This window comes from Hipposideros armiger, unplaced genomic scaffold (genome assembly GCF_001890085.2).
Source record: "Hipposideros armiger isolate ML-2016 unplaced genomic scaffold, ASM189008v1 scaffold_265, whole genome shotgun sequence".
NCBI classification, from domain to species: domain Eukaryota; kingdom Metazoa; phylum Chordata; class Mammalia; order Chiroptera; family Hipposideridae; genus Hipposideros; species Hipposideros armiger.
In genome coordinates this window covers 940,017-958,955 of record NW_017731615.1, presented here as the reverse complement: position 1 = coordinate 958,955, position 18,939 = coordinate 940,017, and the positions used below count along the sequence as shown (strand labels likewise).

At 36.8% G+C, this 18,939-nt stretch overlaps 1 protein-coding gene across 6 annotated transcripts in view; it reads right to left on the bottom strand.

The window, feature by feature from the left end:
• Nucleotides 1-18,939, bottom strand: part of AKAP6 (A-kinase anchoring protein 6) — a 473,754-nt gene that overhangs the window by 81,725 nt on the left and 373,090 nt on the right. For all 6 annotated transcript variants that reach the window (XM_019656775.1, XM_019656773.1, XM_019656770.1 and 3 more), the window contains 2 exons: nt 8,633-8,779; nt 5,256-5,480 (listed from right to left, as the gene is read on the bottom strand). In XM_019656775.1, coding sequence (XP_019512320.1) covers nt 5,256-5,480; nt 8,633-8,779 — 372 coding nt within the window. The remainder of the gene's footprint in view (nt 1-5,255; nt 5,481-8,632; nt 8,780-18,939) is intronic.

The following is an 18,939-nucleotide window of genomic DNA, read 5'->3' as shown; positions in this document are numbered from 1 at the left end:
ACAGAGTTGCCAGTTTGATTCCCACATGAGCCAGTGACCTGCACCTGAGCTGAGCTGCCACTGAGCTGCCAACAGGGGGCCAGATGGCTAAGTTGGTTAGAGAGCGTACTCTTAGCAACAAGGTTGATGGTTTGATTCCCACATGGGATGGTGGGCTGCACCCCCAGCAACCAGATTGAAAGCGGCGACTGGACTTGGAGCTGAGCTTGCACCCTCCACAACTGAGACTGAAGGGCAACAACTTGATTTAGAGCTGATGGCTCCTGGAAAAACACAATGTTCCCCTTTCCCAATTCCCCAACACTGTTCCCTTCCCCAATTCCCCAATAAAATAAAATAAAAAATTCTAAAAAAAATAACATTTTGTCTTCCTAATGAAATTCTAGTATGGCCTCCTTTCCTTAAAGGAAACGCAGACAATAACCATTTCCATGTTTATGATAATTTTTGTAATATAGAGCACAGTCAGGAAACCAAGGTCCATGGACCCAATCCTGCCCGTTGCTTGCTTTTATAAATGGTTTTGTAAATTAGTTTTATTAAACACATTATATTTACTCATTTACATATTGTCTGTGGCTGCTTTTAAGCTACAACAACAGAGTTGAGTAATTGCAACAGAGATTGTGTTATCTGGCCTTTTACAGAATATGTTTGGCAACGCTTGATTTAGAGTAAAGCAAGGTTCCAATGTTTATTTTGAAGGGTCAGTGAATGACAGGACAGGAGACTACAGGAATTTGAACTCAAAAGACCATGGCTTTTGCTCTATTTCTGCTGCCAATTTCTGTGTGGAGTCAAACAAGTTACATGAACTTTTCCACATCTTAAATTCTTCATTCATAAAAATAAATAAAAACACACATAAGAAGGTGATCACGTTTTAAACTTACAGAATTAGTGTAAGGTTTAAGTATAATAACACACATAAAAGTGCTTGCTCAAATTTAAATTGCTAAGCACATTGCTAAGCGTTGACGAGATTACCAAATCCACTCCACTCATTTACCTTCTTTGATGACAGAGCCTCTTGGCAGGTCTAACCTTGTCTTTCTGAGGCTGGTTCTAGGCCCAGTCCAGTGGGACAGCGTCCTTTAGCTTGTAATGGATAATTTCTCCCCAATTTGAGTCTTTAGAATAATGACTTTGGTTATGGGGTACAAGGAACATTATGCTTAAGTAATTCTTTTATTTTCTCTCTGAGGGGTCATCTTTACAGGAGTGCTTTCCAGCCAATGGCGTTGAAGCCGCACACACAGCTCTAAGGGGCCCTTTCCCAACTGGCCTCGTTAAATCTCTGATGCGCTCTCCACATTTGGTTGTCCCGGTGTGTTCACTCCTTGACAACTTTGCATTTCCGTACCAGGGCTCTTAGGTTCGCACCTTCATGTCTCTCCCTATGCTGGGCTTTGACATTTTCTTTCTTAGGTAGACTTTTGCCTTGTGTCTAATCCCACATTTATCACCTTCCCTGCCTTAAAGAAAAAGAATACATTTCACAATTGCTTTTCCTCTTTTTTCTGAAAACTTAAGATCCAGATCCTTTCTCTCAACCCAAACCAAGCTCTGAGAGGGAAGCAGTTGTGTCTACAAAGCGATGGGTTTTACTTTTTATATACAGCCCCCACCCTCCCCATTCTCCTGGGGAGGGCATTGCGGCTCGTCTATCATTACTCTGTGTATCATAGAAAGGAATTCAACCTGTTAAAAGCCTGAGATTTGAGAGAATGGAGAATCATAAAGCTAAACTCTATAGATAAAGCCTGTCCTCTGTGTGACCAATGATGGCAGGGGACATTTGGGAACCCGCAAGATGCAGAATATAACAAAAATTACCCACATGGAAAGGTTCTTAATAACTTTCCTATCTGAGCACCTTTATCACTTAGAAAGGCAGAAGGTATCTGTTCTTTAAATTTGTGGTAAATAAAATGTTTTTACTTTGCATATGCTTACCAATTATGGTTTTGACAAGTTACAAACATGACATTATTATTGTATGACAAACATTTGGTTTCATTCTTCCAATGAATGTGGTAATGTACAGAACACTTGATTAATCATACACTGAGCACTAAAGAGTAAACAGCTCAGAAATATTTAAAAGTCTGGCTAGGGAAGACATTTATCCCAACAGACATGCATACAGCTTTCTTTTTTTAAAAAAAAAAAAGTGCTATCATGTTAGATCTACTTAACTTATCTGATCAAACTCCTCAAGGTCAAAATTTTAGAAGGAACTAGAGTTTCTGGTCATAAAGAAAATCATCCAAGTTCCATAATCTCAAAGAAAGCTTGAAAAGTTTTAATTAAAAAAAGTGACACATGGCAAAAAAATGTATGCTGATATAGTACAAAAATGTAAAACAAAACACAAATATTTTCACCTCCCAAGGTCATCAATAACTGAAGCTATTTGCCATTCTGGCTAAATTGCTGAAGACTGTGACTGAGAACCCTACCAGAAAAAAACAAAGAGCAGGGGGATGCCCTGCTATTCCCCTTGAGTCGCCAGCATGGAAGGACATTCAGTAAATATCAATAAATACCAATTTTGCATAGTGGTTCAGAGAATGGACTTTAGAGTAAGACATCCCTGGATTTAAAACCTAATTGACCTTGGACATACAAAACTTAACCTTCATGTGCCTGTTTCCAGAACTGCAAAATCAGGATCCTAATACCAACTTCACAGGCTGCTATTAGCATTAAATGAGATACGTATATTCACTCACAATGGAATATTGTACAATTGTCAAAATCAGTGATTTACAGCCATATTCAATGACCTGAATAAATACTGGCATTACAATATTAAATCGAAAAGGAAATCCTAAAAATAATGTACGACATGATTACCATTTAATAACGTTTAACTAAAATTTAATAAAATTTAATAAAGTCACAGCTAAAATTTAAAATAATATTTCCTATCAAAGGAAAGCAAGGGAATAAAGAATATGTGGTTCGGGGTCATGATTACCTTAGGTGAGGAGAGCAGAGGATGGGATAGGGCTGGGAAACCATATGGCAGGGTATACATCACCCTTAAGGTCTTACTTTTTGTTTGGGGTAGGAAAGTCTCTATACTTATATTATTTTTTAAAAAAACAGCTAAATAAGTAACAGTGGGGTATAAAAGCATTTAGTTTAATGAATAGTGACACTAGAAACATTAAAAGGCTCTAAGGACAAAGTATGTTTGAAGAAAAGAAGTAAAATAGCAAAAAGCATGTGCTCATCTCTGGTACTTTTGAAATGAAAATTCTATGATTACTTTTAGGCCTGAAGATGCGTGCAGTAAATAATGAATTAGGTACAGTGACTTATCCCCCTTGTGACTAGAAAGTGTTAGCAAATGACTAGGACTCCTAGGAATTACAATATTTAATGATCTGGAAATCTAGAGACTTCTCTCTGTCCCTTAAGCACTTAAATTTCTTACCAGGACCTAGCTGAACATGATGTTGATAAGACAGTACAAAGCTAAAGCATAAAGCTAACATCCTTTGGGAACCTTGGCAAAACTAATGCAGAACTGCTCATGTTTCCATGTATAATAAAAGTGAATGTGAAAAAACTTCTTTTCAGATATCTCTGTGTATGTGGGTAGGAAGGTAGGTATATAAGTAACTGTAATAACAAACTTCTTGTTATTGTTTCCTAGTATTATGTTAACATCTTTGGGCTTATAATGTTTTCTATCCCTTATGAATGCACCATTACAGGAGGTAGAAATAATACTTTTTATATGTGAACTCATAACCATGTGGGATAAATACTATCAGCATCCCATTTCACATGAAGAAATTGAGGCACCAAGGGATTATACAAGAAACATGACCACGGTCCTACAACTGGCTGGGGCCATTAACCAGTTCACTAATGCTGCAATATGGGTTCTATAGAGAAAAAAAATATCTCACAGCACCCAGCCTACAAATGATCAGGATGTTTTCTAAGGTACATATTATTAAGTTCAAATAACACCGAGGGAAAACATCTGAAGACTCCATCTCCCTGCAACAGGCGTTAGGGTGAGACAAGTGCAGATGAAATAACACATCATCTGGATATTAGGTTTTAGACAGTAAAACTCATTTGCCTTGGCAAGAGGCTGTCATTTAACTGACAAAGTTTGGTCTTGTCAATGCAGTGGTAGAAGAGGAGGTTTTTAACCAAATTAATGTGTAGGTGTGTAACACAGTTTATTGGAAAGTCCTGTGGTCTCACCTTTGAGGGTGCTTCCTCTTGGACAATGCGGGTGAGCTAGGAGAGCCTGCCTGTCTGGCAGAGGGAAGGGGAACCAACCACGTGTGGCTATGACAATTCTCTGACAGACTGCTGGGAGGTTGCAGGGCGGAGGGTGTGAGATGAATAAAAACTGGTCCTGGGAGGCCTTGAGAAGAAACAGCTGTGTGGTCCCAAGAGGTTCTTTCCTCTTGGTTTTCCCCCTTCTCTCCTTTAACACTTTTCCCATCAGAAGGCTTCTTGCTCCTGAATTCATATTCTACAACCCCAAAGCCTCGGGCGGATGCCAGCCAGGACCAAATAATCACTGCCTCTATAAGAGGGTTGGAGCAGTATAAGGCTAGCATAGGCAGTAAGAGAAAAAATTGAATTTTAAACTGCTTTTTAATAGATACTGTGTAAACCATGGAAACAAACAGGGAATGTTTCTTCTTCATGGTCATACAATGAACACACATACAGCTGTGTCGCTAAGGCTGGCATTTGTCCACGATGGACCACGCCTCCAATTTAGGAACCTCTTTTACTTTGTTTCTTCCCTCCATGAATAGGTGATTCTGTCTTGTGTGAAAATTAGGTTTCCTTTTGCTAGCATTGATGGTCTTCAATTAAATCATGTGCTTTTATCAGACAATGTATGGAAGTATTTTTAGCCACATTATTTATAGAACCTTTAGGCTTGCCTTTCAAAATCCTCAGTAATCTTTAGGGTTTGCCAGTCTGCTTTTAATTTATCAAAGCCCTTCCTCCACAGGCGTTGCACAAAACTCACGAGCAGCCAAGATTTCCCCTATACAATGTGTATTTGATATGCTTAATGTTCATCTTTATACACACACAGGCGTTGGCATATAAGAAACGTGGAGGGTGTCTATAAATTCAAGGAAACCTTTAAGTGCACAGTGATACACAGATACATGGGTATAATACTTTATGTACTTGATAAATATTTCATCCCCACCATAAAGAAAGCTTTTTATCAACTTTGATTGTTTTTTTATTACCTTAAAGTATTGCAGTTGTTTCTCAGCATTCATTGTTCCTTCCTTTTCTTGTCTCAGACAGGAATTGAAGATGAAAAGCTCTGTATCTCTCAGCCACCCTTTCAGCTCTTTGATCCTGACCTCCAGCTGCCTCACCAGGCTTCCGCTTTCAGGAGACAGCAGGTCACGTGGACCCGCCCCACTGTGCCCTGCCACTGTGTCCTGGATCTTCTCTCCTAGGGTTTTCTAATGCATCAAATTAAAAATAAAACAAAACACCAAAAAAAAAAGCCAACAAAACAACAAAAACATAGATTAGCTTAGATAACAAAAACATATCACAGTTTGGCTGGTAACAGGACCCGCCTGAAAAGTGTCTGGCCACACCTACCACCTCAAGAATGATATTCAGTTCAAATTAGCTCAGTGTTCCATTGAGGATTCGAATTCTTCAGCAATGTGCGTTGTTCTGATGACCACTAGAGGCTTAAAGAAGACCTCATTCACTTATAATTTCCATTAACAGAAAGGAGTTTGGACCTAAAAGTTTACCATGGACGCTGATAAAAATTCATTTGAATTCTCACGATGGGAGTTTATAGTAAAAAATTCTCTGCATAACATTTTCAAGAGATAGAAGTCTGAGTTTAATCAATACACTAAAGAAGCCAAGAGTAGATTGTGCATGGAGAATTACATTCCAATTTTTGTTTTGTTTAGTACAATTCCCCAAACCATGTAATGGAAGGCTTTTAGGAAGGGCTAGCCTCCTTGGTGCTGTTGCTGATTTTACCTGACTTGGAAGATGTTCAACCCCACAATTCTTTCCACTGTGCATTTGTGGATGCTAGACTTGCCAGTGTATATGTTAAAATAAGTCCCAATCCACTATGTTAGAAGCCTTCTTAGGTTAACTACTATATCATGAAGGTGCAGCCGGGGAGGGCTTTTTTTTCCTTTTTTTTTTTTTGATAGAAAACACTCTCTTTGGAGAATCAGTAGGAGTTCATCCATAATGATGAATTAAACCTACAAAAATAAGCTTCAAAACACAAATAAAATTAAGTCAACAAACATTCATCTGCTGTGTAGGGCTCTGTAAATAATATCTTTAGGAGATCGCAACAGAAAAATAGCCTCTCTTGCCAACCCCCTTATATTTTCATGGTGCAAATATTGATAATTTGAAGACCCTCAGTGGGATCCAGATTTAGCTATTGTTTTTATGCTGTAACAAAAGTAGCAGCAGGAGGTGAAATCAATGCCCTTGGAGGGTAGGGTCACAAAAAAGAATTTATTGCCACTTTTTTGTTCTGGAACAGTTTGCAATCATAAATTCTTCATAAACAGAATACTTCAGAGAATGGTCCGTCTTCATAAATATACGACAGAGGACATCAATTTCATTTAATTCACAATTTGTGTCAGCACAGCAGATGCCAATGCCTGCCTTGATAGGGTTGTTTAATATGCAATTGAGACAGAGTAATATGCAGCACAGGGGACAAAATTTCACAGATTAAACTGTACGCACCACTGACATTTCATTCTAATGTATTTCCATTCCACACTGTTCACCTTAGATGAAAGTAATATTAAAAACCATATCCCTCTATTTTACTATTGTTAGAAGTTAAAATCCTTGTCCTTAAATTTTTTTCATGCCAATTAAAATGTAATCATGCCAATTAAAGCAGTATGCCTGGTGGTGTTGGTGTGGCACAGGTTTTGTGAAAAATCTTCCCTCCACCCTTCTTTCCCCCTAAATCATTACAAAACTCTGCATATTGTATTCAAATTATTATTTCTTTTTTTGTCAAAATGGCAACCGTTGTTAAGGTGTCTGACTCATAAAGGATAACCAAATATTCTGTTTCATTTTTTAAATATTATGTTAATCAAAAATTTTTTGTTGAGAAAGCAATACTTCAAACATTTTCAAAAATGATTAGGATTAGCTATTTATTGGGTTGTCGGAAAAGTCATGACATACTTTTTCTATGTTTTTTTGCAAAAATGCGTCATAACTTTTCCGACAACCCAATATCAAATTAGAAATAGATACAGTCCTATTTCTATATAAACAGACCATAGCTTTATCTATAAGCACATAGAGTTGCTCTCATTCAGTAAACAACCTTTTAAAATGTCAGACACAAACCACATTTCTACTGTATGAGATCAATGAATTCTGTACAATTTAGTGGGCTCTGGTTTAAATCACCGTATTCTAATGTGAAAGCCATTAATTACTATTAAAAAATAAAGTAACAATAGGTCAGAGTCACAACTTTTAACGTTTTAAGTTACTTTCTACTAGTGCAGAGTGTAGTGAATTTAGATGAGAAAGCGAGGATTTAAACTTGCAGTTTTTTAATCACCTAGATTAAGCATGGCAGAAACTGAACACTGGCATTCCTCCAAGTCACCAAGGTACATGGAGAGCTTTTTATTCAAAATATTTTTTGAGTATTATTTCTTTAAAAATTACCCAAAAAACAGTCAGGAAATGGAAAGCATGCAAAATTAGGCTCCATAACTGACACCACCCATACTTAGCTGTTATAATTAATCATTTAAGTAATTGACAAATTTAGCTTACCCTTGATTTGAAGTGAAGGCAATTTAGGAGAGAAGCTGATGAAAAAATACAGTTTAACCTCTCTCTCTCAGCTGTTTTCCAACAAAAGGACAGTACTGTCTCGTCACAGTGCCATCCTGATCTCTGGGTAACAGAATCTCTATATTGCCTTTTTGCCAGATTCTTGCATCTCAGTATTTGGCTGAGACCCAGCCCATCATTGCGTGAAATGAATTACATGAAACTTTTTTTTTTTTGCTTTCGTTAAAAGTGAGCTGGAAATTGAGGCACAAAACAGAAGTCAATTTAATTCTGCAATTCAGATTTGGGTCCAATTTGCATCTTTGTTTTGGTGGCTTTAGTGTGACTTGAAAGCAATAGTGACAACTCCACTTTTCATCTGAAGGGTACAGTAAATAGTTAAACAGTGGATGTCTCTAACATGTACCTTCAGAATAAATTCTATTAACATCCATTCAAGCATGACAGTCAGTGTATATCAGATATACTGTATTATAGTTGACTTGGTGCATACCCATAATACATGGCATATTTTACTTACTTTTTTATGTATTAAAGGACCAAAATTATTAAAATCTGAGAGGAGACAAGCTCAGAGTAAAAAAAAAAAAATCAACAGAAGAGGAAAAGCTGTGTTTTTTTCCCCCATAATAGCATGAATAGCTTGTTTGAAATGTAGGTTGTGAATTGAAAGAGAGAGATATTTGTGCCTCAAATTAGAAATCAGACAGATAAAATACTTCACTACACAAAAAGTGTACACATAACCTACAAACAGTAATAAAAATGCAAATACCCCAAGCAGTTCCCATTTTTCATTAATTGAATCCACTTTTTCAAGGAGATCATTTGGTAGTAAAACGCCACCTTTCTTCAAAGCTTCAACCTTACTAAGCAGCTCTGTCTTTTTCAGGTCCCTGATGGACATTTCCACACTGTATCGCTAAAACGAGAAGAAAGAGAGATGTATCATTAGGGAGAGAGGTGTTCTTAGCAAATCTTTGAGCACAGGGTTAGTGATGCTCATGGGTGTTAAAAGTTTTTGTTTCCAATAATATTTATGGGGAGACTAAACCTAAGTAACTTAAGTAGTGAAGAGATATTGCCAAAAATAGTTAAAAATATGTATTACCCACACATACATGAACACCCATGGTATTTAGTTGGATGTTCATTTAGTTGACTATGATTTATGTCTTTTTAAACTAAAGTTTACACACATATTTGATCTTTAATTTAAAATATTCCAAATAGGAAAATACCTGGTCTAGGGTGATTTAATATTGCAGTTAATTTTGGTCAACTTTTGGCTCCAGAGTGCTGCCCGTCTCTCATTTTTGCCCTCAAAGGATCAGACTCAGAGGGTTACAAATAAAATGATCCCTAAAGATTGTGTGACTTCCTTCTCATCCTATAAGTTCTCTGACTTCTCAGTTAAGATTTTTCTTTCTTCTTTTACTTAAAAACTCTGAGCTTGAAGAAGAAGTACATATGGAGAGGCAAAAGAAAACCAGTGCTTTGGCAATGGTTAAAAATCTATGTTTCCTTATTGATTATTGTAAAATGTTTCCAAACATCACAATTGACTATATAGAACCCTCTCCCACAATATATGAATATATTGTATTCTAACAAACTGCCAAGTGATTCTCTTCTAAAAGATGTTTTGCTACAGATAATGTAGGTGCTATTTAATATGACAGTTACCATGGTGATTCTCTTCAAATAACTCTATTTGGATATAGAAAGTCCTATATTATGGACAGATATACATGCTATGCCTGTGATTTTAAATGTACACATAAAAAACATCTCTAAGTAGGAAACCAGGTTCTGGTTAAAATATTAGACATATTTACAATTTTAGCACATTTCCAAAATATAGTGACCATCCCAAAACTTATTTCATCATAGCATAAAAGTTAGGTCCCTGAGATCCTTGATAGGACTGCTCCATTGCCCTAACTAAGCTGAGGGCTTTATCGGATCTAATAAGAAAAGCTTTTGTCTGAGCAAAGTAGCAAATCGGCAAGTTCAAAACATGCCCAGGCACTTGGGTGATTTTATTCACCCTGAAAGCATGTATTACATAAGATCCCAAATTAAATACAATTGGAAGCAGCTTAAATAAAAGAAGGTGTGAAATCCCTGTTTTGGTTAATAGATCTGCAGCATTTGGGCGCATATGTTTGCATACTTTTAGTTTCATATTTTAATCTTTCATTTACACTAAACAGGCACATCATTTGTATTATGTAAACGCCTCCAAATGTTAGTCATTTGTGGATCACAGAACAAAATGTTTTAAATAAGGTGATTTAAAGCATTTCATAGTATTAATTAATGCTGATCAGGGTGTCAGAGTATCCAAAATTACATGAATCTGCATAATGAAAAAAATTAAGGGTTGCTTCAGAGCTCTTTCAGAATTTGGCCTGTGATACATGGGAAATTCTGATTGTGTTTTCTAATGGCAGGCAATTACCAGGACCACGTTACTTCAGTACTTAGAAAACACACTGTCCAATCGAGTTTTCTGGACTCAAAACTCAACAAGTATTCTAGAAGCCTACACGGTGTTTTATTTCTCCGAGTGATGATTGGAGGAGAGGGCAATCTGCTTTACATAATCAGATACCCATCTAAAGCTGATACTGCTGACAGAGATTTACATAATTAATTTGGTAAGACTTCTTTACAATAATATTGGGGAACCAGCATTTCAGGCAGGCAGGAGAATCCTATTGAAGTCTTTCGCTTACCCTACGTGCACTAATTGACAGAGGGAGTCCTCCAGCCAAGCCACCTGGGAACAGCCTGGACCAGCTATCACTTTCACTTAAGACAAGCTCATCCCCCTCCTTGGCTTCAACTTTGAACACCTCTTACACAGCAGATCAATCAAGAAAGAGGACAGTTTAGGAGTGTCCTATATACACGAGAGTCTTGTGGTAATAAAAATATGAAAAACAATTTCATTTTAGACATAATAAGATACTGTTCTCTGTGAAATGTGCTACAAGTAGTCACTGCAACAATTATAAAAGGTTATTATATTAAAAAAAAAAAGCTTGTCTTATGTATGCTCTCTGTCTTTGTCACCATGTAACCCACTGTATAAACAGCTTGATGAAAGATGTGATTGATGGACAATGCCTTCAAACTATAAAAGCTAACAGAACCCAGCTAATTGTTAGATGTAGTGGCATGTGCGAGAAAGGCACTAGAATGTCACGTAATTTAAGGTGAAAGTATTTATTTTAATTTCTGAAGCACTCTGAAGGTTGAATCAGATATGATTTAGGGCCTCAAGCTGCATATGTAATAATTCCATAAGAGTTATATATTTTTTGATGCTAGTATGGTTTTCCTCTTCTGTCTCCCACATCTTTTCAGAAGCATTAGACGGGGAGAATCCACTGCCAGCTCTATCAGTTCTTGGTCATCCTATTAAGTAGGGCTACTTTATCCCATGGTGAGAAGATAATTTAATCTTCATATTCATTCCACCCACAGCAGTGAGTGAGCAGAGACTGCCCCACTGTGTCCTGTAGTCCGGGGATGTTTTGATATGGACCACTCTTCAATAGCCAAAAATGAGATTAGCAAAGTTAAAGTTAGATGGCTTTTCTTGGGTGCTAAAGTCAATAAGCATCCAGTATTTAATTTCCCCACAGCACCTGCAGTGGACTTCTCTGTCTAGTCAAAAATAAAATATACTCTATTGAAAGGGCATATTTACATTATTAAGTGTATTTGCTTGGCCAATTCAATTTTGACTCATGAAGCCTCCTAATAGATACGTGAATGGTCTAAATTAAAGACACAGCCCACTCTTATTCTAAACGCTACTCCTGAGTGTATAGAGAGAGATATAAAGAAAACTTTAAAACAGGCTTAAAAATAACCACAAACACTAGCCCGCTGTTTTAACTAGGAATCAAATAAAGTTTTAGACAATTCTTGTTTAGTGTTTACTTTCTGAAAGCACAAATGCTAAAACTGAATTATAAAACAAAGCCAGCAAAAACAAGGATTTCTGAAGTAAATATAATTAAAAATGCAGGAAAACCTGATTGAGATAACTTTTTTGACAGTTGTGCTAAAGGCTTTTTTCCCTCCTAAAACCCTTTTTTTTCCTTTTTTTTCTTTTTTTTTTTTTTTGTTAAAAATCACACCGAAAATTCTGCCCAAATGGAGACTGGAACAATGCCTTGAAACAGTGTTAATTGTCACCATGGAAACCAGAAGAATAAGCCATTTTGAAACTGGTATAGAAGGCACACATTGAGCAACTCAAGCATTTTTCTGCCTCCCTCAATGTTAAAGAACATGATGCCTTGTCACTGTGAGGTCAGAGAAAGAAAGCATCATGAAAGCGTTGTCGATGCTCACTGTCTAGTAAATAAAAAAAATAAAAAATAAACTACCTACAGCTAATGCTGTAAGACTCTACCCAGTGAATCTTTTTGAAATAGAAAGATCATCAAAAGATGGCTGGGATTGGGGGATGGATTCCACCTAAGCAAAACTTCAGGGCTATATTACGTGAACCTTGCCCCCAAAGCTCCCTGGGAATTCTGCTGTTGTAATAAAACTTCAGAAGAGGAAAGAAAAAAGGCAGCATGATGGAATTCAAAATAATGCTCTAAAAGCACACAGAGAGATTAAGACATCCATTGTAAGACTTTTGTATGGTGCTTCTGTTGGTTATGCTGAAAAGACACCAGACATTGCTGAGAGGAGAGTGAAGTTTTGGCTACGAGAAACATAAGAATTAAACTAAAGAATGTTCTCAATTATTAGAAGAGGGCTGTCAGATGCAGGGACTTCAGGGTTTGAGTATTTACCTCTTACATCACATTTTAACTGGGCTTTATGTGACTTTATATTAGGAAGAGTTAAAGCAAGGAAAATGATTCCATTATTAGAATGACAGATCTAATAATAATATATTTGAATATCTTTCCCAGTGCAAAGTAATACCACAAACACCTATATATTCAGCATAATCCACTTTCCCATAAGTGCACAACAGAGAGACAGACAGGCAGACAGACAGAGAAAACACACAGAGAAAAAAAAATTTTTTTAGTCTATCAACCAGAAAGCATATGCTAAGAACACACCAAAACCCCAAACTACTGGGAGAATTATGTGTGTAAATATGCATTTTTGCACCAAAATGCAAGGATATGTCTGTCTGTGACTCTCATATTGTGTTTTCTGGCTAGTGTTTGCCCTCCTCATGGGAGGCTTCATGGTGGCCCCTCAGCAAGTCCATGCCTAATGCCATTCAGTGGTAAACAAAGAGTCTTTTTGTATGAAAGTCCAGGGTCCATGGCTCAGCTGTACAAGCCTAGTGCAGGAATCTGCTAGAGGCCAGTGTCGCCTCTGCAGCGGCTCTTGTGCTGCCCCCTTTTCAGAACCCCAGTGTCCGGCAGCTCACAATGCAAGTGATGTTTCACATGGAGCTAATATCACCAACACTTTGGAAAAGGTGTTCAAGACTGAGGAAGAGGGTTCAAGCCCAAGACAAATAACAGTCGTTATTTCGCGCAAGCTCCTTGTATTTTACCCTTAGCAATTTATGGTGAATAATTGCACAGAGAAATTATAAAGACTCCTACAATTGTCCTTGTAAATTAATAATAGGCTTTCTTGATTGGGATAAATTTGCTGCTGAGCCTTTGGAAAAAAATTAAAAAGTGCAATGTCATTTAAAATTGCCAGAACTCGCACAGCAAATTACATCTGAGGTTAAGAATTGAGTTTCCCCCCTTCTTCTAGCTTATTCCATTTGCATGATCTGGAAATCACATTACATTGGCCATGTATTGTTAATTGGACATAGATTGCATTATCTTTAATATAAATCAAACTACAAATATTAAAATGAATTGCAAATTCCCTAATAGAAGATCATAAAACAATCTTTTTTAAAGTATCTCCCATTAATAATTTAATTCCAATTATATCACTCAGAAAACTTAAGTAGGAAACCTGGCAACTTATTTCCCCAATCATTTCTTTTACATAACAAATACCTAAGCCTTTTTAAATAAATACCCAGAACAGAATTCATTATTATGGAACAAAAATAAAAACACCAATAACTGAAAAACTTTCCATGCCAGTTTCATGCAAAATACTGACTAAGAACCCCAAGCCTGCCTGTCTCGCCCCTTCTGTGCCCAAATCAAGGGCAAGGAAAGTCTCCTCTAGGAAAGATTTACTAAGTTTAAGAACTCTTGTAATTATAACTCTTTAGAATTATAAAATTGATTATTGTTCTTCTATTTATTTTGAAAAAGCTTCTCTTGCCCCTTAGATTTTTCTATCAATTTGATATTGTTCTGAAGCCTTTGCATGGCCTTTAATGAGTTTATATTAAATATTTAATACTGTTTAGAGCATACCCACTACTACCAAAAACAGTTATATTCCCAGCAGTCCCACTGTTTCAGGCAGAGGACTTGATTGATCCTCCTAGCCTGAATTGAGTAGAATGAAAAGAAGCAGTTGGAAAATAGCTGCAATCATTTAATGCAGATGACCTCTGACAGCCTCGCAGCTCTTCTATCTGAACAGAAATTTGCATGGGGTCTCTGTGCAGAGGAACAATGTAACCTAAATGGTAGACAATCTTTATTCTAATGAAGTGGGTGTCAAGGTCAATGTAAAACTGCAATGATAAATGGTGCACCACTAGGCAAGAGAAGTTGCATAGGCATTGTAGTGCTTTCACATTAATTGAAGACTAAAATGCACTGTGTGAAAACCACAAGCCTCTCTTTTCACCATAATGTGTTAATACGCCAATGCCGAAATGATTTCTTCAAGATGTTTGCCTGTTGACATGTATCTTATTTGCAAAAGTAATGCAAATATGGAATTATGGCACAAAAGGATACTTTCAGAATTTAGTGTTCTCCTGAATTAGAATTACAAAAATCTAAATAAAATATCGCCCCAAGCATCCTGACACCTAATGTAATTCCTTTGATCCCCTTTTCTTTTCTTTTTCTGTGTAGACCTGTCTTTAATTAGTTTCAACCAAGCAACCTTTTATAGAAGTCTTTGCTGGATACTTTCATACTGAGCTAACTGCAAAAGAGGACTGAGGAGAGAACCATTCAAATTATTTCCCCCATCACTTCTAAGATTTATGCTTAGTCTGCAGTTAAGATCTTCAGGTGTTGTTTGTCCTGAACGAAAATGTAATGAAAAGCCTGTGTCTGCAAAACAAAATAACAATTTTCTAGTGTGAGAACTAAAAACTATAATCTGGTCGTTTGACATTGTCAAAATGACTCTACAGCAATAATTACACCATTTCTTCAGTTGATCTAGCAATTTTGTGGCAGTCAATATTTTTCATTATATAAAAATAAGGACAGTAAGCTGCTTTAAAAAAAAAAATCCTGATCTACTTAAGCCTGAAAAGGGGACATTGTTTGCTAATACACTCATTAGCAACCAAGCATTTTAACTTCATCAATTAAACAGGAAACGGAGTTGCACCATTAGTTTCACAATTTGCTAAAATACTGATAAGAGCATATTCCAAACCATTTGAGGAACATTTTCAGGCTCAACATATAATATGTTATAAGCTCGATGCATTTTTATGGTTGACATTTTTTTATTCTGGTAGAGTCTGGTAATGCTAACTTTCCAACATCAAGCTTCCTACTACAAATAGATTTTAGCAATGGAATTAACAGTTATACTAGTCAGAAATGGTCTTGCAGGTCTCTCAGTCTGTAATCTTGGTGACTAGAAGGCTATTAGTATGATTTACTATGAAATAAATAATATTGCTAGCTTGCAACTCTCATGTAAAAACAAACTGTCTGAAATAGAAATCAACATTCCTGAAATGGTAATTCAGAGAAAAAACAGTCTCAATACGAAGAAGGATAGTGAAAACGGAAAAAAAAGTTACTGATGAAACTGTTTAAAAAACTGTACAGCTTCATCTGTGTGTGATTTGTCAGGTCTGAAGCTTTGACGTGCCCAAGGGGCAGACCCCAGCGGGGAGTAGGCTGCCGAGCTAAATAGCTGTGAAAGAAGTCTTAATGTAGGATGGAATTCAAACTAACCTTGACATGACCTCGGGAAAAATATGCAAAAAGTAAAATGAATGCACTCTGCAAGATACATCCTAATTTTGTGGTGAAGCTGGTTAGTTTTACAAACATAACTGAGGCCTTAAAAGAAAAACAGAAAGCTAGTAAAAAGGGAAAACTTTTGGAATTCAGGCAAAAAATGTAAGCAGGCATGATGTGTTACTGTGAAGGCATGTGAACCATTTGGAAAGAATCCAAATAAAAACCCACACCGAACAATATTGTTGTCAGCCTGTCTATTCAGGAAAATTGTTTTTTTTTAGGTTGAATATAAATGACACAAAGCCAAGATTACATCATTGCATTACAAAGTCTGTTGTGGCTTTTAGCTGAACAAGCCCCATGGATCTATGGGTTTAGAACAGTAATTCAGTAAGGAGGTTTTAATGTGTTATTTTTCCTCCAGTGTCAATAAAAAAAATAGAGGAATTTAAGGAGGAAATATCGTGGGTGCTTCCTGGTCTGTTTCTTGCTTTTGATCTGTATTTGTAAGCCAAACTCAAGTTCTAGTTGATGCATGGAGTCTTGATTTGGCTTTATTACAAATTTTGCCTGTTTTGAAGTGATCCGCTTAGGAGGAAGGCATTTGTTCTAGCTCCCCGGCTAAGAGCTGGCTCACTCATTGGATATATGGAAATTTTAATTGAGTGTCAACTTGTGTAGAAATTCAATCCTATTACCTTCTCAATGCAATTTTGTAGCAATACCAGTTATTCACTACACTACTAACCAGATTTTAAACATAATTAAATTGTTAAGAACATACACCTGAAATCTAATGACTTAAACCCCTACAGTAAGGATGTGAATTTCTGGATCAGGTATATATGCTCCTATTAGATTTCTGTAAGCCAAAAGTGAGTTGCAATCTTTTGGAAGCATAGCAGTATAGGAGTTTTGTTGAGAACCTGTTGAACAACCACATGTAAAGATCACCGCTTAATGGCTATCTTATGCCAAGGGCTCTTTTTCGGTCTAGTCTTACTCAATATTTTTATTAATGACATATGGAAGTAAAATATGGGTGTGGCATGATGATCAGATTGCCAAATCATACTAAACCCACTGATCAATAAAGAATAATCAGTAGTTTAGCTCAGCGATCATAAACTCAAATACCTACTGGTAGTCATGTGCTAGTACCCTGGCAGGGGGACAATGTGAGTGCTGATTTAAAGTGTTTGCTGATTTCCCTGGTGGAAATACCCCAACCATGGCGGATTCCAAGCTACCAAGATTCTGAGCTACCAATGGTTGTGACTGCTGGCAAAATTCCTGAATATTAATAATCAGATTTCCTAAGCCAGCACTAGCCAGCTCCCCACTACCTGGCAGCTAATGTAAAGGAGTTGAGTTGATCATAGATGAATCCTCTTCTACCTTTCATCTTCTAACTATTGCTAGTGTCATGGAAAAAAGAGAACTATTTTCTCTACTAAAAGAAAAACAATACTTAAATATGATGATTACCAGCATTTGATCCCAGTGAAGGGGAAGTAACAGGACATACTATGGACTTCAGAGGTATGGGAAATAAGACCAGTAGTAGTAGTGGAGGACAGGAATTCATAAGTTCCATCTAAAAGGGGCAACCGCTGCTCAGCTCTGCCAACTGTTTCCATGTGGGAATAAGCTTGTGTGTGACCAGGTACATTCTCTTTTTATAAGAAGACAGAAATATACGTTTTTATGTGAAACCTCTTTAATTTTTATATGTTGAATTAAAACTTTTAATGCTGTGCAGGCCAATCTATGTCTCTGAGTTGGATCTGAATTAGCAGGCAACTGCTTCACAATGTCTATTTTAGATGGTATTAGACTCTAAATGGAATATAACATGCTGACATGATAGATTAAATCTAAGAAGGAGATAGGACAAATGTTAAGCCACACAGTTAATAACCATTCCTGCCCTCCACCAAACAAATAAAAATACAAAAACTGCATAAAAAATGGAGGTAGAACTAGGCTTCAATTGTCTTAAGGTTCAGTGAGCCAACAGACAGTAAAAGGTAAATGTAAATGTAAAAAAACAAAGAAAGAAATACAATTTTGGGCTCGATTGGGACAAACACAGGGTGAAAACTAAGAAAGGTAACAGGTAGATCAGCTTAACTGTGGTTTACTAGCCCCAAACCTGTAGTTCTGGTTCTGGTTGGGTTCCATTTTCCAAGATGGACCTAGACAATGTATCAAATATCCAAAGGACAGCATTCAAGGAAGGGAGAAGATTCAATACGTCTCCAAGAAGCAAGTGGTTAAAGAAGCTGGAGATATGCAGCCCAGGGGTAAATAACAGTTGAAAATGAGAGAGGAGAGGGAAGGATATGTTAGCAGACTTTAAATGTTTTAGAGGACTTTCATATAGAAGATATTAATCTGTTTCATCTGACCTCAGAAGTCAGGTCTAGGATCAAAGGCTGAATGTAGAAATGTAGCTTGGGCAACAGTGAGTTCCTGTTCATCAGCAGTATTTAGGCAGAACCAGAAGTCTACCTGGTAGGGATATTATATGGCTTAATGAGGCACTGATTGAGGATTGGCCTAGAAAATAGGGTTGGTCTAAAGTTCCTCTCTCTTACAGAAAAATGAACTTCTTTGGTCCCACATTCACCAGATCAATTCGCCATAACAATTACATTATTATGTATAGGAGAAATGCCAAGACCAAAACACATCAAGGTAAAGAGAAGATGTCACTTGCTGGAACAAGACTCAGAAGTAAGATTCTCACACAGAGAAACCTCGAACAACAATGCAGCAAAGACACAACCACATAAAACGTACGCTATACACTCTACACTCAAGATAGGACACAGAGAATGAAAAGCCAAGGTTAACTGAAATTGCTCAAATCATCTTCCATCTGTCCTACTTTAGAGAAGTATTTCATTGAATTTGAAGTGTTTCATTAAATGAAACCTTTCTGGTCCTTTTGTGATAAATATCTTATAGGAAGCTTCTACTTCCT